Source organism: Falco cherrug, chromosome 3, assembly GCF_023634085.1.
Source record: "Falco cherrug isolate bFalChe1 chromosome 3, bFalChe1.pri, whole genome shotgun sequence".
NCBI lineage: Eukaryota > Metazoa > Chordata > Aves > Falconiformes > Falconidae > Falco > Falco cherrug.
The window spans coordinates 47957758-47979989 of record NC_073699.1 but is presented as its reverse complement, the minus strand read 5'-3'; the positions used below and the strand labels follow the sequence as shown (position 1 = coordinate 47979989).

General features: G+C 41.1%; 1 protein-coding gene across 4 annotated transcripts in view; it reads right to left on the bottom strand.

Annotated features, from left to right (window-relative positions):
- Positions 1-2373: 2373 nt before the first annotated feature.
- The window catches only part of PLAG1 (PLAG1 zinc finger), a 52645-nt gene continuing 32786 nt past the window's right edge, over positions 2374-22232 (bottom strand). For 3 of the 4 annotated variants that reach the window (XM_014283255.3, XM_027811088.2, XM_027811089.2), the window contains 3 exons: positions 13274-13373; positions 9063-9421; positions 2374-8467 (listed from right to left, as the gene is read on the bottom strand). In XM_014283255.3, coding sequence (XP_014138730.1) covers positions 7204-8467; positions 9063-9304 — 1506 coding nt within the window. In that variant the 5' untranslated portion in view covers positions 9305-9421; positions 13274-13373 and the 3' untranslated portion in view covers positions 2374-7203. The remainder of the gene's footprint in view (positions 8468-9062; positions 9422-13273; positions 13374-22232) is intronic. The other variant, XM_055705366.1, reaches the window with a different exon arrangement.

The following is a 22232-nucleotide window of genomic DNA, read 5'->3' as shown; positions in this document are numbered from 1 at the left end:
GATCTGACTGGTTTATATGAAAATGACACTAAACCATTCTTCTTCTTTGTTCAGTGCAGCAGCGAAAATCAGTGCCATGGGCAAACTACCAAGGATCAATTCAAATGATTTCTAGCCCAGCCACAGTGTGCATCACTATAGTCCTGTTTCCAGAGTACTCAGGTGATTGCTGATGTCTTCAGTCCCCTCTGAGGCAGACTAGCTTTGTAGCTAGTGATCTTACAACACAAATGTTCCCAAAGGAGACAGGGTTGTGGGATGATGATGACATTGAGGAACACAACTGTCAATTATATTTTTTTAAATACTATTCTGAAAATGTTCATTTCTGGAGGACACACAGACCATTACAACAAATGAATATAATTATATAAAAATACCGAGCAAGATGTCACACCTTTACTAGGAGCAGAGGAAGTTTATACTGTATTACCTGAGCTTATAGCACGTGAGCAGGAATTTGAAACTTCAAACTACTGCTGGTGTCTGTCAGTGTCAACACCAGTATCTCCACTGTTGTTCAAAACAGAAATAGAGCATTGCTGTTTATTTGCTAAAGGCCCCAGCTTAAAATGATAAGCAGCAGTTAATCCTCCAATACACTTCTCTAACTTTTAAGCACAGGCTAAATTTTGTAATACAGCTTATCTTGCTGTCCTGCTTGCTGCCTGTTTGTGATCACCAACCCTTTTGCTGTGCCAGCTACCACACCTGCCGCTTTGGAAAACTTAATTTCTATCCAATTTAATACAGTGTTTTGATTTGCAAAGCAGGGATGCCAACAGCTCAGTTCTTGCTAGTCCAGCAGCAGCTCTGCATCACTTTTGTTCTCTGCCAAAAAAATTTCTTTATTCTAGGGCATGCTTATATGTGGGAAGCAAAAGGAGAGTGAGGGGGGAAACTAGAATGGTCTTTCTCTTCCATTCCTGGAGAATAGTGAGACCACATAGAGATGATACTGAAGTACCATTTTCCTATATTTTCTTATGCAAGTTTTGGAAAGGGGTGGTTACAGGAGAGACAGAAGGGAAGACACCTGTGGCTCTCAATTTAACAAGGAAAACTCTGGAGGGAATGCACCATGAGATCTCTGGATATAACATAGGTATCATCCATGCAATCACATTCTACTTATTACAGAGGCTGATGGAGTTCCTAGAGGGTGTCCATTTGGAAGGAAACATTAATTCAGTAATGGTGGATGAGACCACCTATGACAGTGACATAAAAGCTTGTTTTTCCCTCGGCGTGGGAGTGGGGAATTAATATTTTTGCAGAGTATTTCATACTGTAGAGCATCTGTACAGCTTTTGACTCCTGAAATAACAAGGCCAATCCTCTCAAGCAAGTTAGAAACCTGTGAGGCAGAAGTGATGTCAGCTTAGAGGAAAGGGATAGGGATCACAAGAAAGGAAAAACGTCTGTGCATGCGAAAGGCAAGAGCCAACAACTCTCTGTAACAAGCTTTTCTCTCAGACCAGGTTACAGAAGAAATCTAAAAAGTCAAGACTTGGAAAAGAGAAGAACCCAAAAGCAAGAAAACACAGACAATGCTGAGGATGTTAACAAAGTACGTTCCAATCAGCAATGAAATGTGAAGTGCTAGTCTTTTACTTTCCCAGCAAACAGTCTATGCTAGGGAACAACTACATGGAACGAGCAGAGAGGCAACTTTCTGCAGTTGTGAGTAGGCTGCTCGCCTGGCTGCATAGCACCTCTTCCCCCCACGCATTACAGTCAGACTTCTTCAGCAGTGTCATGGGCAGACGGGAGATCTACGGGATCAAAGCAATGGTACTTCTCCTGGAAATATTTCATACTCTGCCTAGCGCATGCTGCACCCTTACAGTATATCCTACAAAATGTAACAATCGATGTAAATGACTTACATTAATCTGAAATGACGGAGAATCACTCACCTACATCTCCTCAATGAGCAGTCCCACTATGGAAACCCCAAACTCACCTTCCAGTGTCTCACAGCTCTTCAAAGTGCAACTGGATGGCAAACTCAATTGCTTCCTTCAGATCTGTCTTGTCACAGACACAGTAGCATCATCCAGTTTGTTCCTTGGTGAAATCATAAAATGCAGATACTTATGCTTTAAGATTTTCTGGAAAACTGACATTTTACCAGTCATAAATTAGAAAAGACAGTTATACCTTTGCAAACTCAGAATAACTACACCCAGGAAAACTGGATGTATTCTGTAATTACTTATCATAACCACAAACATGCAGATAAAGATTATCTATTGAAATGCCAGGCATAAGTTATTCATTAACTAAAACCATTCTGTAATTTTATTGATATATTTTGTGGAGTTCACATATTTTTGTACAGCAAACATAACACTGTAGGCCACAAGAAGCTGCAGCACTATTGTTTAATAGCAGCAAGGTATATTTTATAATCAGGGTATGTGGACAATAAATAATCTGTTTCTTTGGATGTGAATGTTTAAAATGAAGTTCTGCTGCAGCTTCATAATGTGATTGCTATTTTACAGAGCTTATACACAAAAATATATATGCAATCTTTTTGTCTATATTTTATACAAATACAACAGTAGTTTGTGAATACATTTTAAAGTACATATACATGATAAGCAACTCAATTTCCCATATCACAGGATAGCAAATTTTAAATGCAAGAAACATATACAAATTCAGTCTGGAATGCAGGGTTTTCTGTGTTCTTTTTTTTCTCTATTTTTGACTCAAAACTTTTATCATTAAAACATTTTAGCATACAAGTTCAAACAATTTTTCCACTAGCTAAAAATATAATTTCAGCAATCCAAGTCAGGTTTGGGTGTGTCATCATTCCCCAATCTTACTTTTCCCAGTTTTCATCTAAATTCCAAGGCTTTTAGTAATATATAGTATGTTCTTCACTCCACACCATATAAAAAGCCCACATTTAATTTTAACTAGCCATCACCTATTTTTGTGAACAAGAGCTGGGCTTGTCAGCGTTTAAATTTGCATGTCCAAAATTTTACTTTTGCAAGTGCATATGAATACATTGTGGTGTTGCACAAAGTTCATTAATGACAAATTAAGTCACAGTATAAAAATATATCATACAACTATAGGTCTAGTATAGTCCTTTTTTCTATGGGTAAAAATACATCTGAATGAGACAGGGAGGTTTGTAGCACCATGAGAGGAGTTGTATCCCAAGTTACATTAGCAGCATGATCCAATATAACAATATTGCAGGAGTGTTTCTGAGGAGATAAACATTCACTCTGGTTCAACTGTACCACTGAAGCTTATACTGAAAAGTGTTTACATATGATTAGCAATAGTTCTGTGTCACTTCCAGGGCTAGATAACTGTTATCAAAAGACACTGCCTTCCAACAAAAGTAAGACACCCTTATTGCATAAAAGCTTTGGGCCTATCCAAACACATTTTGAACTACTGTGGCGTTATTTGTACGTTGAGCGTGATGCTAAGTAGGCTGTGGTTTTAACTGTACACTGGGAGGATGCAGGATGGGCAGCTAAGCCTATACGGTTTACTACACACCAGACAGGTATGTTTATTTCAGAGGCTTATCTATAGACTGAGAAGACTACAGGATGAGCTGCTAAACCAGTGTATGAGACAGACATAACGAAGGATGCAATCCTGCCCCCTTGACCTTTACGGATGCAGGATCAGGCCCTAAGTTAACTTCAGACAGCAGCATAGCGATGATAGGATATGATAAAAATATATCTGCATCAAATACTGCATGTTAAACATTTTTGCCATAGTTTACCATCCAGAACTCCAGAGGACACAGTTTATAATTACTGAAGACAAACTCCTAATTTTTTTTGACTGGTATTCAAAATGGCAGTAGAAGACAGTGTAGTTTGAAACATGTAAACCTAGTAAAAACCATTGTAAAACCCTTTAGAAAGACACACTGGTTCTGTGCAATATAGCAAATTGATAAGAAAACACTGTAAAAATGTACCTGTTTAAAATTAGAATGTCTACCATTTTGTACACAAAGCATTATACCAAAGGCCTACATATATGTAATCTAATGGCACTTGAAACAAATTATAATAAAAGGTTTTATAATAAAAAGCATAACCTGTAAGAAATTTTCTTAAAAGGTTTAGGTTTTCTTTTTGAAAGTGCTATATCTTGTAATATGTGTAACATAGAGGTTGACCAAGCTTTATTTTAAAAAATATTGGCCTATAATACAAGTTTAGCTCACTAGGCAAATGATCCTGAAAATATGTACTCTTAACATTCATTATTAGCTTAATAAAGCAATCAGCTCTGGCTCATGTTTCAGTCAGTATATGGTTTTTAAAAACCGCTACTGCCAAATTAACAATAAATCACTCTATTCCACAATTTACTACTAAATAAAGCACAAGCAACAAGTACACAAAAATATATATATTTAAAAAAAACCCAACAACCTTACTAGAAGTTTAGAAGTTGCACAAAGAGTGGTGCATGATCAGCCAGCCCTCCCCCCTCCCACCAAGAATCCATCTGAAATCAAGAAAACAGGGTTTAAAAACCAGCAGTTTAGTAGTGGCCAATATTGACTCTGCCTAAGTGATATTCAAAAGCACTCCGGTGGTGGTAGTATTGCTTACAGTGTCAGTCTGCTTCCATGTTACTGTACATCCTAGTTCAGTGGCAAACACACTCGGTGCAGCCACCCACTGAAACCCTAACTGAATGAGGTTCAATATCTTGTCTGAGGTCCCTATTTCTCAAGTGAAATGTATGTCTTAACTCCGAAGTGAAATGTCAATCCCTTTTCAGGAAGCTAAGGCACGAACAAAGTAGTAAGGATTCTGGTTACGCCCTAAGAAATGGATGTTGGCAAAGTGTCTGTTGGGTTTTGGTTTTTTAATGAAGTCTAAGTGGCAACTGAGACTGATAAACAGTCGCTATGGACTAGAAACCTGTGTGCCAGAGGCTGCCCGGGACTGACAGTGCTGCCCGGCCAGGCTCCTGGGCCAGCTGCAGGATGCTGAGCACTCACAACTTTCCTCTACTGCAGCGGGAGTTGCAGGTGCTTGGCTCCACATGGGACATAACCCACTGGAGGAATTAAGTCCATTTATCATCATCTCAGATTGATTTAAAGGATTGAGAATAAACCCGAGTTCTTCCTAGACACGTTATGGTTGCTGATTTAAACTAGAGTTACATTCGGTTGCGTTCACCTTGTGCTCTGTTCATCTGTGGTTTTCTTTCCTTTCAAAAGGTGAAGAAGAAAAAAAAGCAATATTGAACAAATCATTCAACTAAAGATGTAAGTAAGCGAGCAATCTGTTTCACAGAAACCAGAGGAAGCAGTCATGAAGCAGAGCTCAAAGCCCCCTTTGAGATAACGTGCTCCTAAATCCAAAATTTAGGAGTAGTTGGCAGAATTTCAAAAGGTATTTTCCTTATTAATACATCCTTATTTTAATGCCTTTGGAACACAAACACATTTATAAAAATGTTATCTTTCAGTAATAAAATTTAAATACACATATGTATAAAATAGTAAAACTACACCTGCATATTGCTCCTAGAATTAAAAAAAAAGTAGGAGCTACTGATAAAACATCTGGAGCATGAGCTCCTTAAATGGGAGCAACTTTTGTTTCTGTGAAGTATATTTAGTTTAACCACTTAAAACCTTGTACGAATCCTCATTATTGTTTGAGAGATACTAATGTACTTGATTTCTATTTTTTAATTCCTTGTACAAAAATGACAAGGAAAAGAATTATTGTTGAATTACAGCAAAACTAGTTTGCTTTCATGCATCACAGGGCTGGTTTTTTTTTTTTTTTTTTCCTCTTTTGGTTATTAGGGGTTGGGGAATAGAATATATTGCATTAGGTAAAAGTGGTGTAAGCAATATGCTTTTACTTCACTCCTAAGAGTCCTGTCTTTAAATCTTGGCAATGGGCAAAAAGTCCCTAACCAAGTACCCAGGTGTAGAAAGTATGATTAACATCTAACTTGTTGCTTAGGAGGACATAACACACCATGTAACACAACTGGAAAGATCATTCCAATAAAAAAAAAAATCAAACAAAAACTGGTATTTGCAAATTTACATTCACTCTCTGACTGCACACTAGTTTTGAACTGAAAATAGATACACACTTTCTGGCTGGACTTGACCCACCCTTTGGCGGTGGCAGCTGGGAGAAGACTGATGCCTACAAATGTGAATACGCTATTGGAAGATTCCTATGCAGTACTCTTTCTATGCTACTAAAGAGAAAAAACAGCAAGTTAAGAATTAAAACAAAAACTGCGACAAAATAGTCTGCATGACTACATTACAACACTTTTATATTTCAAGATCAGCCATTAATTTTGCCTGTTTCCCTCTACCAGAGTCATGAAAGCACAACAACACAGTTCCAAATTCAACTTGAAACATTTGTCATTTAGGCAAGCAGATTCTCTGTTGAAATTCTATTCAGCCATGATTTTAGAGAATGAAACTATATTTTTTCTTCCATTATCCATAACAGGCCACAAAAATTTAAGCCAGAAAATGGCAAAATTCGTAACACCTTTTATAATGACTTCAATACAAGTCAAAATGCTATATATATGTACATGTGTATATATGCACTTCTATATATAGACACACAAGTTTTCAGAAAAATCTGAATTCTATATTTATTTAAAAAATTTAGATTTGTCATTAGAGAACAGATCAGATGTGTCACCATTTGGGAAGAGGATTTGTCTGGAAACAGACTGGAGATTTTTTTCCCCAAATCTTCAGGAATCTTTGTGATACATATTTTAACTGGATTCTTTGCAAACAGTAAAATCTATTAAAAGGTAAAAGTGGTAGTTCTACCACTGACATCAATAAAACAGAACAGCTGGTATGGTTGAAAAAGTTTTAAAAAAGGGGTCAGTGTTGAGAGTTTGCTTGGGATGACTTTCTACTAAACATTTAAAATGTGTCAATTGGCAGTGAAAATGAAAACCATACAATGAGACTGTTTAAAAAAAACCAAAGTAAACACAGCTGAGAATAAACACTTTCAAAACATTTTAAAAAAGTTAATTTAAATTTCTTACTGGCTTCATGAGATTGGTACTGTACAAAAGCAGAGAATTTATAATGTCTTATAGTAGGCACTAAGTTAAAAATGGTCACCTAAGGCATTTCTACAAATAGACAGTAACAAGCCAGCTTTGTACATCCTATTGGAAAGCTTGATGAAATCGCGGTAGGGTGGTGGTTGTGCTTAGACTGCTTGTGAAAGCTGCTGACAATGAGTGCAGAGACCCAAGACCTATACTATTGCTAGGATCTTGTGGATCCTGGGTTTGTGGTGGAAGCTGAGTCATAGAAGAATGTGCCTCCTCTTGCGTGTAACTCATTCCGAGGTTTCCCACTGAAACAGAAGGATTATAGGGAGGGCCATTTACAGGTATGAAGTTGAACAGCTGAGAAAAGTCCAATGATGGGGTGTTTAGAGGTTCACTAATAGGAACGGAGCCCTTGGAAAGGGAAACCTCCCCAGACCCATCATCTAGCGGCCCTACTTGTGGATCCAGCCCTAGTTTTGATGAAGATGCTTGAGAATCTTGGGATGAAGAAGGCATACCACTTTGCAACTCCATTAAGTAACTTTCGATTTCCCCTTTCAATGGCTGTTCTTTTTCAGGCATAGAAATTGCGTATGAGGTAGTACCGAGCGGATATTTCAATGATAGCTGGTGAGAAGGGTGGACAGACTCCATATCTATTGGACAAGGCATTCCCAATGGTAACGATGTGGCAACCATTTGGTGTGCAGATGCAGAACTCTGCATGGACTGAATCTGAGTGTTGTAGAGATTTAATTGCAAAGTGTTTGTAAATGGCTTTGATGTCAGTTCACTGGAAGGTAAAGACATCACTGGAAGCAGCTCATCCTTAATAGGCACAGAAACATTGCAGGTAAAGGGATCTAGAAGGTCCATTGGCTCTGTTTTGACCTTCAGAAGTTCCTGGTTGTGACTTTTCTTCATGTGGCGCGTGAGGTGATCCTTCCGCCCAAATCTCTGTGCACAGTACTGACAGAGGAAGTCCTTTCTTCCAGTGTGCACTACCATGTGTCTACGGACATCCTTTCGGGTGTAGAACCGACGATCACAGTGTTCACACTGATGTTTTTTCTCCTTCACTCCACCCGATGACTTGCCTGCATGAGTTTTTAGGTGCTCCAGCAGCACTCCTGTGCTTTCAAAAGTCTGCAAACATACCTTACAGGTGAGGTCACCGCTTGTTGCAGCATGCAAAGCCAGGTGACGTTTGAACCCAAGCTTGGTATTGTAGTTCTTTCCACATTCTTCACACTTAAAGGCCTCTTTGTTGGGATTGTGTGTATGTAGGTGATTCTTTAGGTGATCTTTTCGGTGAAACATTTTCTCACAATAATTACACTTGTGGGTTTTCTCAGGAGAATGAGTAGCCATATGCCTTTAAACACAGATATATTCTGTAAGTAATTATTTTGATCAAAAAACACACGTGCTCATTTTTTAATGGCAGCTAAATACTACACTAAGGGGTGCTTTGCAACAGAACCTTTTAACTGAAAGCATGACACTACAAAGACAGTTCAACAAATTTAAATATAGCAAAACGTGAGCCATTTTTCTTAAATTGACACTTTAGTTTTGGTGGGTTTTAGCTATTGTAACAGGGGTATATGGGCAAGTATGAAAGTATTCGTGTAAAAGTCCATAGCCAAAAAATTTTCAGTCCATACTCTTTTTCTTGTGACAATTCCTTATACAAATGAAAATTCTACGCTCATTAAAAAGAAACAAAACAAAACAACAAACAAACAAACAGAAAACAAAAGCAGAAAACAAATTAAGAAACAAAACCAAAGACATTAGCTTGAAAACTTAGGTAATTTAGAATTCTAGAAACAATCCAATGGATACTTTAATTAACACATCCTCTCTGCAATCAGCTGAAGGTGTACACAAATATATACTTTTACACGGCTTAACATGGCCAACATAAAATAGATAATATAATCTGAAAGATAAATAGAGTTTAATACCTTAGTAATTTGTACTTAGAAACAAAGGCCTTGGTGCAGTCTTGTTGTGTGCACTTGTAGGGCCTCTCTCCTGTGTGAGAGTATGAGTGAACCTTTAATTTCTCAACACTGTTAAAGGCCTTGTCACACAGTTGGCAAGGAAAGTTTTTTCTTGGTTTGGTTTCACCACGCTTACGTTTCCCTGAAGGGACTTTCTGGGTATCTCTTACTTCTGACAAATCACCAGGAATGACAGTGGCCATCGCAGCCTAAACCAGGCCTTCTTGTTGGACACTTGGGAATTGCCCAACTCCACTAAATGATTTAGCTTTAGATGGCTTCTCAAGTTTCATGTGGTCGTAAAAGAAAGCAAAAGGGGACTGGAAAAAAAAAATAAGAAACAACTAGTTTGTAACTAAACTTAGATTTTGAAGTTTACTTGCTATGTGATGCTTCTGAATAAAACTTAAAAATAAAATTAGGTTCAGCTGGTCTGATGTAATACCTGCAGGTTTCTTTACACTATTTGCTGCAACTCTTAAAACGCATTGCTCAGGATGAACAGATCCACATTTGCCCTGAGATCACACCTCACAACCTTCCCCTCAAGCACTGATGGAGAACAGCAAAGTTTCTGTCAGATTATGGGAGGCATCAGGCAAAGGGCCCACCTACCCAAGCGGCTTTCGGCAGCTTCGGATTTCAAAGGAATTACAGCCGTGCCTGCGGTGTTTGCACAGACACATGCACACACGCACACATGCACACACACGGTTATCAAAGTGAAAATCTGTAAGCCTCGAAATGTTTGAAAACCTGCACGAAAAGCAGCAGTACCCATGCTGACAGACTCGGGGGGCAAAGCTCCTGTTCTCGGGCATACCTCCTCACTGTCCTTACCTGCACATCTGCGCATCTACTCTCGCAACATGTACACATTGCCAATGATTGCTAACGCCAGGTGAAATTCTCCTGTAAACTTACCCTCTGCTAACAGAGACAACGTATTAACAGCAGAAATCCCACGGATTAGGGATAGGTTAGATAGATTAGGGTTTTAACAGCCCAGTGCTGGAGACCCCCACCCTCCTCATGCTATCCTTCAAGTTGCAGGGGCGGCAAGTGTTCAGGTTTGGGCTAGCTCAGGACGGAGGCTCTTAGTCCAGCTGGGACACTGCAAACCACCAGCTAAACCGGCACCTTTCAGCTAGAGGAGGTGCGTGATGCTCATGTCTGACTTGCTGACTGACTCGGGTGAACAGCTTTAAGTTCATCATCTGGTAACGTGTAGTAGCAACTGGGCACCTGCCATGACAGGGCACTCAACAGCCCTCCTTTGTCAGGGGTAGCTGACAGCTTTTTTTCATCATTGGCACACAATTGCTACTACAGATACCAAAATTTAGTGCTACCCGTTGTGGCAAGGGCCGAGTGCGAGGTCTGTGGCAGCAGGGGCAAGGAGGAGGATGGTGGGAGGATGGCACTCAATGAGAGCGTTTGGCAGGGCCAGACAGCCCCAAAATTTGGCCTTTCTCCCTCAAAAGTGCCCCCACCCACCCCCAGCCCTGGTGTGGCTGCTCGCAGCTGCCGTCCGCTCCGGCCTGCGCCAGGGCAGCTGCGTGAGAGGCAGCTGGGCCGGGCGGCAGCGAGGCCGGGGCAGTGGCCTGGCCGGGCTGGGGGGCTCAGCGGCCGGCCGCCCCCACGGCCCCCAGCAGCAGCACAAGGGAAGCCAGCAGCTGCTGGGACAGGTGGAGCCGGGCAGCCGGGAGCCAGGCAGGGAGCACCAGGCTGCAGCTGCTCCAGCCTAACGCCACCTCCCCGATAAACAAAACGGACTCTTCCCCGCTGCCTGTGAGGGAAGGCCGGAGAGCTTGGAGGCGGCCTGGGCCCTGCCTCAGCTGTCCCCTCTCCCCGGCCGAGGCTCAGCAGACGGAGGGAGCCAACCACTCCAGAGGGGAGCGGAGAGCAGTGCCCAGGTGCGATGGGGCCAACACTAAATGGTCTTTGCGAGAGCCCCAGCGTGGTCCTGGAAGAAAGCAAGGAGGAAGGACAGCTGGTGTTCTTCTTAATACATGGCAGGACAGGAGGGCTGGGAGGGCAGGGAAGGGAGATGGGAATGTGCCTCTTTGTTTGCATTTTGTGAAATCTTCAGACTGACATCTCCATTTGAAACATGTACACAGAGTATGCTTTCGTCTATGCCTTTTCCTCCCCTGTTCCCATAACTTCTCCCTTGTCTTTACAAGAGGAGAGAAGTCCTGGCTCACCAAGATGGAAATCTGCTGCCTTTCAACCCTAAAGCCCTCCAGCGGCAGGTCAAACTATGCTACATTCTTTAAGCAAGAAGTTTTGTAAGACCTTTACTCCCCCAGATTTTATATGGAACCATTAACCTCTTTAAGGTGTTTCTTTAAGGACTACTAAGATTTCAGATTTGTCTTGGACTCATTCCCACTCATGGGACGAAGCCTGGACACATCAGTTCCAGGAGTGGGAACATGCACAGGTCTTCAAAGGGTCAGCTTAATTTTATTTTCTGTCTGCTAATCAACTATCTAGTTCATAAGTGGAAAAATGAAACAGTTATTTGGAGACTCAGGAGCAACAATTTTCTGCAATAAAAATAAATGAAGACCAGTTCCGAAGCCTTCAGTGAAGCCACCAATGTAATCAAAAGGAGGGTCTGATTCACATCGAAGTTGTGATACCTTTGTGGATTGAAAGATTTTTTTCAACATATGCTTTCATCAGAATCTGGTAATAAAATTAATTTTGCTTTCCTGTAAATGAATACACTGGTCTTCTGCGCTTATTGGCCTGAATATAGAATGAAATCTTGCTTTAGCCTAATCTCTCCTGACAAATGAAGTTCATGGCGGGGGGTGGTGGTGGGTGGTGAATCCAACCTGATCTACACTTACATAGGGTATATCTATCTATACCACACAGGCACCTACGTGAGACCTGCCACACAGAGCTGACAGTGTAGCAGCTGTGGCCCTCAATGCACAGCTAGGGCACCTAAGGTCTCAATGGAGTAACAAAGGGCTACAAGCCCTTTCACCTTGCCACCAAATCCACACCTAGCATGAGACAGGGCAGGCAGCATTAGCAGCAAAGGGCAAGGGAACTGCCTCCACAGCCTGCTGCAAGGGAGTGGAATTTGACCATGCTGGGTCCAGAGCTCAGCAGCAAGTGGTCTCTGTGCCCAGCCAGTGGGTAAGGGAAGCAGGCACAGCTGGCAGGATAGAGAGCAGGAGAGGGAGGGACAACAGCCAGAACTAGGGTGAGGCTGTGGGGCCAGAGAGGTGCAGGGAGCACTGCACAGGGGTTGGGAATATCTGAGGACAATGAGTATAGGGATGAGCTGGTAACACTGGGGGCAGATGGGGAGGAATTGAACGTGCATCAGGCTGGGGAGGTGCAAGATATTAGGTCATGCAGAAGGACAATATGCAGGGTTTGATGCGAGGCCAAAAGCAGTGTTTGTTGTGGAACAGCACAGGAGACTTAACTGTTAAATTAACAACTCTGATGACTTCTCACTCCTTTTCTCGATGCAAAGATCACACCTCAGGCTGGAGGCCATCCTATATTCAGGCCAATATAACATTACCGTTATCTTCTCCAAAACTTGAGGCAACCTAGCTACTGTAACAGAAGTAACCTGGAACATTCACACAGATGAAGAATTCAGGTTTTGTTCTTCTATGATCAAAAGTAATTAAGCTGACTTTGAACTGTGTTTAAGTGTCCTTAAAAATGTATCATTAGAACAAATATAGTGTGGATCCAATCTTGACAATGACAGTGTTTTATTAAAAACCATGTATGCACTATTATCTCAGTACCATTTCTCAACAGATGAGGCAATTAAGAACTTCAGTATTGATCTCTGAATAGCACATAACCATGTTCTTTTTTTTTTTTTTTTCTTTTGTGGATATATAGACTGAGCAATGGAGATAAAACTTTAAAAAACACTGATCCTCAAATATTACACTTTCCAAAGACCAGCTGAAAGAATTTTATGAGTAATATTGCCTGTTTGTGTCTCAACATATTATCACTTAAAATCCTCATTCTTACTGGTGCTTTCACAACTGCAGGATGAATGATTATATGCAGTATCAAATATAACAAACACATTACACAAAAGCTCATATATAATACTATTTTTAAAGAAGCATATACTTAAAGCAGGATTAAAGCAGCTTCTGTTCAATGCACACCTGATGTTTGCCCACTAAAGTCCTCAGATTTTGGTCTTAACCAGTTCCGCTGACTCTTCTTGGAGGAAACCAGAATCCAGTACTTCCCATTTTTACTGGTCTGAAAAACAAAAGGAAGAATAGACTAGATTCCAGCGAAACCAGCATATTCAGAAAGGCTGGGATGCGGCAAGACCGGGGTCGGAAAGAATCGGAAAGGAAAAGTTAAAAGGGACAGATCCAACCCATGCACAGAACATTATGTACTGTTAATTATAAACTGTAGGAATCAATCGTTCTTGCATTATCAGTAGCGATTATGCACTTCAATTTGCAATATACTTACATAATTTCAACTAACGCTACACTGGACAGTAACACATAAAGAGATGAAATTAGACAAAAGTAAAGGAGTTTTCAATAAAGTTAAAAACAAAACAAAAAGAATCCACAGACCACAAATAGTTTAGATATAACAGCAAAACACGTAAAATGCTGGGCCCAGACTCGAGTTTCTTACTCAGAAAGGACTGAATAAGAGAAGATTTCTGGATTAGGCCCAACTTTACTAGAACCTAATGCCTTCATTCTGCTTAATTATACAGGAAATAGCAGCTTAAAAGGTGACCTGCAAAGGAAAATAAAATTAATGTAAAAAAATTAATAAAGCCTCTTAATGAAATACATGCTACAGGTAAATCCTGATAGAGGGCAAGTCTAGGTGTGCCTGAGCAAATCCAGAGGGCCTTTCTGGAATTTCCCTTATATCTCCCTCTTCCCTGCCACCATCCTTCTGTAAATGTGCAGCATGTCTTCCTTTTCTTGCTAGAAGGCCTCCTGGATGACACAGGTATACACAAAAAACATGTCCAGCACCTCATTGTAATGGGGAGGTTTATCCCCTTCAGCTCTTCCAGATATGCAAGGGCGAAGCCCTATACAAAGCACATACCCCCACGTGGCACAGCAGGCTGAAGGTATTTGGCAGGAGCCCCGGAGAAATGTAATATTTCCCCCCACACAAACCATTTTCCCATCTCACTTCCCATTCACTCCAGCAAAGTATTCTTCCTCTGTGGTATCAAGTTCAGCTTCGCACAGCCCCAGCCTCCTCTGCTGGTAAGCACAAACGTGAGCAAGCTGGTGTCCTTGAACATCTATTACAGGCAAAAGTGCTTCAGAGCAACTGACTGAAGCTCTCTGACAGCTGAGGAGCACTAATTTGGGACTTTGTATATACAGGCAGGAGAAACAGCTCCTGTGCTCAAAGAAACGCTTTGTTTTCAACTAATGAGCAAGAGAGGGGGCACAACCCTCACCTCCTCTTTTGGAGGTCCCCAAACCTCCTTGTTTCAGGGAGAAAATGCTGACTCCTCACTCCCTCTCCCAGCAAGGCTCTTGTAACTTAGTTACCCTGTGAGGCCTATCTCAATATCTTCCACTATTGCAGCAGAAAGGAAGAGCTGTTATTATCCAGGTGTTTCTACTAATGTAGCTCACAGTAAGCAGACAATATTTAAGACAGCCACATAAATGTAATGGACTAAGTCCTCATGGACTTGGTCCCTCCACTATTGGTATTTACAGGCTATTTCCTGTTCGGACCCCACCCCCCAAATTCTACCTAAAATATTATAACACCCATTCAACAGTATTCAACGTTTCCTCTTAAATGTTTGTGGTACTCAGTTCTCACCACACATCTAAAATCACTCCAGCAAAAAGCAGATGCCCTCAAAGACAGGCCATTAGGGGCATGAAAAGACTATTGTATCAGGGGAAACTGAAGCAACTGGAATGAGTAAATAAGCAAGATAAACACCAGATGCAGGTAAAATGCTGAAGAGAATGAAGGAGAAAGGTCAGGTACTCTCATTCATTACCTTATGAATATAGCAAAATCACAGTGCAGTGGATCCAGATGAGGGCAATGCTACACCTACAATTAGCTGAGACTTCAACTTCTACAAGACCATTACCAAGCAAAGAGCTTAACAACATACATACAAAAGGGGGTTAATTTGAATTAATAATGAAAACATCTGCTACATTTGACAGGATTAAGTGAAAACAAAAAATAAAATAATTCTTATGCTTTGCAACAATAAATCAGCTATTGGATAAAAGATGTTTTCTTATGCACACAATACAAAAGTTGTCCATGATAATGCTGATTTTTAGACCAACTTTCTCAGAAGTTTTTGGTGCTAGAAAAATCTCTGAGGCAGAATACTGGACAAAGATGTACCATTCTCCTAATTGCTTATAGTTATAACGTTACTAAAATTTTTTCTCTGCTAGATGAGTTAGGAACATTTTTTTAATGAATAACAAAGCTCAAATTATTCTCTACATGAAGTAGAGAAGCATCACATTGCAAAAAGCACTGTCACATGCACATGCCCAAAACCTACTTGGGAACTAGCAATAAAATACAACTTCTATAATCTGTCAGATTATCATTCTTAGAATTTATCAGATCTTCCAGTATCCATGAAACACTAATTTTGCTAATACTCAGAGAATTCCAGGCTAGACAACACTTGAATTTCTACCACCTAAGGAGTCAAAAAGGTCCCAAACCCTAAACTAAATCACTTATTCCTGGTTTTAATATTAAAAAAGAGTAACATATTTTGTTCGAAACTTGCAGTTCATCTTTAAAAATTTGAAAAAACAGTGCACTTGAAAATGCTTTTAAACATTATTTGATATCTGAAGTAAAAGGATAATGAAGACATGAATACAAACAATAACCCTCCTACTCCTAACTTGCATGTCTTACTTTTCTTAAGAGTGTTCAAGCACAGAGCAGGAAAACACCAGTTTCATGGTTATTTGCTTTTAAAATAAGTGAGCAATAATGAGAACACATATTGAGAACACAGTATCTGTCATTGCGCCTTGTATACAGAACAGTGAATCTAGCTTCAGTTCCTGAAATTAATCCATTTTAAACCAGAGGAAGGCTCCCAGAAACATTAGAGTCATAATAATGCTGGAACTGATTACAGATTTAATAGTATCACAGAGTCATCCTAGGTTTTAAATATTTCTTTAAGGAAACAAAATGAAAAGCGGTTACTTACCCTATGGAAACTGTGATTCTTTAAGAAGTGCTGTCCACACAGATCCCAGGTAAGCATGTACTCACATGAGCAGGATCAAGTTCTCTGAAGACAGTAATGTCCATCCAGGCTGTGCCTGTGAACCCCCCCAACTGCTACCGGCCGTGGCACAAGGCAACGGGCTCCCGAACAGTGCCACGCACATCATCGCACCACCTAACGTGGTCTGCAGCAGTGGCAGCTCCCAGTCCTGCTCTTCACTCACGCTGTGGGGCCAGAGCCATCACACGCGTCACTGCCATCAACGTGCTGCTCTGGGAAACAGCAGCCTCCCTCTTCAGTGGCTGCCGAAGCCCTGCTGCTCCCAAACCTGCGCTCCTGTCTCAGGGTTTTAGATGATGATGTGAAGGAGCTGGCCAGGTTTGCTGTGGCTGATGAAAGGAAGCAGAGCCATGGGAGAGAAATATGTGGGCAAGAGCTGATGTCCTAGCTGCGAATGAAGTGTGAAGACGGGAAAGCTGAAACAGACTGGCATCCTGGTTTGGAAAGAAGGAGGATGCACACGTGCAGCCCAAGGAAGCCAGGAACTGCTGCTGCTCAGGGTCATGATGGAGCAAACTAAGCTCAGGATGCCCCAGTCTGACCTCTCAGGTTTGCCAACAGTAAAGACTCTTTCAGAGCGAAGGACAACAGACCACTTGTGGTGCCTTTATGGAGAACATTCCTGGAAGAGCCACAATTACTGTAGCATAAGTAATCATTTTCCTTCTTTTCTGTATCAGGTGGCTAAAAAAAGTACTGACAGAGGAAACCTTCTCTGCCTGAGCAGTCAGGGATAGCTGGAGGAGCTGAGCTGGAGGAAGCATCAGCCAGAGACAGCCAACGTAGCCACTTATTGTGGCTCAGAAGAGCCAAAGTGACATTCAGACAGCACCTCCGCTACAGAGCGGCAGGAGTGAACTACAAATCTCACCACATCTGCCCCTCTCAGCCAGGGCTGTTAAAATTGCATAAATGTCACCAGGGTTCCTGAAGATGAAGGAATCTACCCCTGGGTTAATGCAACCAAAAAGGAAGCACGATTTAGCTTCCTTCTGCCTTCCTTGTGCTGCGGGCTTACACACAAGCCTCTCTCCAGGCAGTTCAGTTTGTGGAGGTACAGATTTAACCTCCTTCCTTCAGACACCTCTGCTGGGACAGTTGTTGGAAGGGGCTGAGGGCATAGTGGCAAAGTGCCTGCACTGCTCCAGGACAGCACGCTGGGACCTGCAGCTCTGCAAGGCTCAGCCATCCTTCCTGGATCATCAAGGATCAACTTGCCTACTACACACTTGCACGGACCTCAGAGTGAGCGGTAGGTCTGACAGACTTTGTAGAAAAATGCTAGAATTTTTGCAGTCAAAGCCTCATCTCAGAGTAGCTGCAGGTAGCAGAAGGTCTAGCTGCCAACCCGGGACTTCCAGAGGTCCCTCTTACAGAGAATTAACTTTCAGTAAGGGAGGATCTCAGCTGGAGAAGTTAATCACATCAATGGAAACAGTCAAGCAGGTAAGAAAAATCCACGCTTAACTGGTGAAGATGCTGAAGTATCAATGACTTCAGGGGTGCCTTTCTCCATGTTGAATTAAAATCAGTCTTCTGACTAATGGAGGGGTCTACAACTGTTTGTTCTTGGCAGGCCACTTGATCTGCATTTATTTGAACAGCATGTCACTCTTTCAAGGAGACAACCAGTGAAGCTTGTTCACCTTTGCCCACATTTAGAAGGAGAATGCTGTCTTTGGTAGGAAGATGCTGATTCTCCCTCATTTGTTCTTGGCTGAATGGAGCTGCAAGAGGAAGGGGGCAACAAAAGGACGTATCTCTGTGGCCCGAGTTCTCCTACATCTGGAAGCTCAAGCTGAGTCTTTGGTGCTGGAGGACAAGAAGGAGAAAGAATGGGCATTGCTGGGGTGAGCCAGAAGATAGGTTTGACCAGGGAGCCTGCCCAGGCCAGAAGGGGCTTGTACCTGCATTGTCACAAAGTCATACTTCATTTAATTTTCTGCCTGTTTCATTGTGTAGTTTGGAAGAGATTTATACGGCAAGCAACACGTATGCACATGGCACGACTGCTGATAAACACTGCGCTGCCGAACAGCAGGAGGGACAGATCTCAGCCCCTGGAGCCCTGCCTCTGGCCACCGTCGCCGTTCATACAGCAGGCAGCGACAGGGAGAGCCAACAGCAACACTGCCTGACAGCAGCCAGGGATCGGTGGGGTCCTGCAGCTCCTGTTCTCTCAGGAACTGATGGAGAAATGTGAAAAGGCAAAGGGGTCCACGCTGAGGCCCCAGCAGGACAAGATGGCACTGAGAGGTGGGTGAAGCCACTTGGCCTTTTGCATTTTGGAACAATAATTATTATTGTAAATTATATTGTAAAGTTATTGTAAATAGCCACTCAAAGATGTAGGCACTGGCCCTACCACACAGCACTGTTTCATATAAGGGGAGTGCATGCACACATATGCAAACTAATCACAAAAGAACAGGTAGTTTGTTGGTTTTCTTTTTTTCTTTTTTTCTTTTTTTTTTTTTTTTTAAATATAGACAAGGCTGTATTTATCTTATCTTGAACTTCAGGACTTCTCCTTATAGCAGGCAGCTGAGTTCAGAGAAATCCTTCTCCACGGATTCAGGCACTAGCCTACTGTACAGAGGGGTGGCCGAGGGAGTGTGGCAGAACAGCAGCGAGAGTGTGCACAGGCTGCAGGAAGACACCACCAAATCCAGGCATGCAGCAGGAGAATTGCTTGTGAAAGCTGCTGCAGGAAAATGAAATTTTGTGGGCAAAACAGTGGAAGTATCTATATCCAGCAATCTTAGGTATAAACATACGAATGATTTAAGAGGTAATAACACACAAGACTTCATCCCTCAGGAAAACAGCCTAACAGCTAGAACATAACGAATTAACATAAGCACTGAAACTAAAACCAGGCAACCATTGTAGTCTACTGTTAGTGACATCACATTAATAATATCCTATATATTATGTGTGCAAAACAACAATTATGCTGCAAAGAGTATTATATAGAAGGTAGAAAAATACAAGAATTAAGATATTTCATCAATTGAAAAATTTAATTATGTCTTTGTTGGGGTTTTTTGGGAAAATTTCCACAGAGAAACCTACTGAAATTGCATAAAGTTGAGCTGGAAGAAAACCTGATCCTTTCAAACTAGTGTGAAATATGGGTAGCAAAACAAATGCATCGACATGATTAAACCCATTACTTTTCTTCTGGGCAGTAAACACACAGATTCCACTAGTAAACACCTGTTAAATATCCAGACCTTTTATTAATTAATAAAGCAAGCATTTGGAAGAAAAAACTGCTAGGTTCTGTGGGCCAGTAACCATCATACAAAAATAGGTATTTATAAAATTTGACTATGAAGTACATGTTTTTTTTTCATGATCATAAAGCTATTCACAATTCTTGAAAGCTGTACTACAGTCATGAAATGTCGACAACCAGCTTTTTAATTTTAGAAAACAACCCATTCTTATAATATGCTACACTAGAATGAGTATTACATCACCTTTTCCAGAATATAGAAGAAAAATTCTATCATGCCTGCCTTTTTTTTTTTTTTTTTTTCCTTAAGTTTCTGGAAATGTAGAACACAAACTTACCAACATTTATTTTATCATGACCTAACAGTCTGTAATTTAAAGAAAAATAAAATCACAATACTAACCAGCATCTCTTTGTGGGCATTCCATGTTTAAAATTACTTAGGTCCACTTTAAATCTTGAGAGCTTAATTTTGGTTACTAAATGTTCCAAATGATTCCTTATTATATACTAAATTTAAGGAAACAAGAGATGCCAAGAATTAACTGATCTGATGATTGTGGTTTTTACGGGCTTTTTAAAAATCTCTATGGTACTGCATAGATCTTTTTCTAAAATCTTTGGAGAGGCCGTGATACAAATAACATTGATATGGTAATTACTGTTAGAATGCTTAAACCTGCAAAAATGTTTTCATCTATTTTGGAATCACACCCCCACCCCCACCCCCTCCCCAATAATAATCTGCACCCATTTTTAATGTGATGATGCTTCTGTAAAAGCAAACTTTGGTTATTATTTAATCTGCATATAGGACAATGTCATTTTTATAATAAACCCTAATCAAAAGCAAATCCTGTATATGTACAAGTAAACGCAAACACACATCCTAAAGGTGTGTATGAGATCATACACTAATATAATCAGGACTTAATTGATGGTCGTAAGGAACATTCTTTTCCTTTGTCCCAAGATGTTTTAAAATGAGACTAGGTGTGCAGGCTAGATTAATGGTACATCTAGGCCAGTATTCTGTCTCCAGTAATAGCCGAAAGTACAGAATAGGTCAAAAATGTATGATATTTCTTACTGACACTCTTCTGACCTCCAACCGCTTTGATGTCAGGGACTTTCCGGACTGTATGTGTTTCTGTTAGTTTAGCAACTTTCAGCACATCACCCTTCCAAGCAATATCCACACTCCCCTGGAAATCACATCAATTTCTAGTACCTACAGCATACTTTCAAAAAATTGTCCCACAGGTATCTCCACTACTGATTTTATGGAGAACCTCTTCCTTTTGAAGTCTCTGAATCTACCTTCCCTCCTGTGTACATTCTTCTTTTGAAAGGCAGTGGTTAGTCTGCCTCTTCCTTCCTCTCTAGATCTCCATGATATTGCTCTCAATTAATTCCCTTCCCAGACCAAAGTCCCAGTTTCCAGAAGTGTTCTTCATGTGGAAGCTACCCCATTGTATCTTATCATCCTTGACAACCTTCTCTAAGCCTCTTCCAGTTCTAATAAATCAAACGTATTGCTGCTTCTCTGTTAGAAGTGAAGTGCGTCACTCCATCTGTGACAACCATAAACTCTTGTAATGACATTCTCAATTTTATTCTACAGTTCTTTCCTCTAATATTTGGGTTGTGTTTCGGTGACCAATGAGCTCATAATCTCACAGAATCACCAATTACAATCCCCAAATCTTAGCGGTAATGGTAATACTCAAGTCAAACTCATCTTCTTGATATATAATCAGGATTGTTCTGCACAGTTACCCTCATTTATCTACATTGAATTTCACTGCCCGTTTTGCTGCTCAGTCCTCAGCACTTTAATGCCCTTCTACTGATCTCCACAGCTAGCTCTATTCTTCACAGCAAACTTGCTCACCCAGTTGCTCATCCCCTTCCTGATACCATTTATAAATGTGTTGAACAGCACAGATCTCTGTGGAACGTAACTGGGACCCTCCTTTAATTGAGAACTGACCTACTTCTACCCTTTGATCGTACCTTCTAATGTCATTTACTTGTGCAAAGACCTTCCCTCTTACATTATAGCTCCTTAGCTTCCTTAAAAAGCCTTTCTGATAAAGTTCACTTTGATTTTTGATCCAGACCATCTTTAATTCTTGCTGATGCCTCCCAAGAACTCCAACTCCCTAAGACAGAACTCTCTTACAAATGCTGCTTTGGCTCTTCCCAAATAATCACACCTAGCCAGGTGACCACCAATTCTACACTTTATTATAGCGTCTATCAAAATTGCCTGGTACAGATTTCAGATTTGCCTGGTGCAGGCCTACCTGGCCCAGACCACCCCTGAAACCATGATTGTACACACTCACATGTCAGAAGATTTGTCTAAACCTGAATACTTTAGGATGTACCACGTAAACAACGTCATTAGATTGCAAAGCACTAGACAGAATAGGAAGCTACAGGTTTTGCTCGTTGAGACAGTCTCATCTACCTGGAATGATAACGCAAGTTGATTTTAACGGTTTCAGCAACTGGTCAAGGGTTTCTGGTCTGCTGTGGTCTGCCAGGTGGAAATCACAATGAC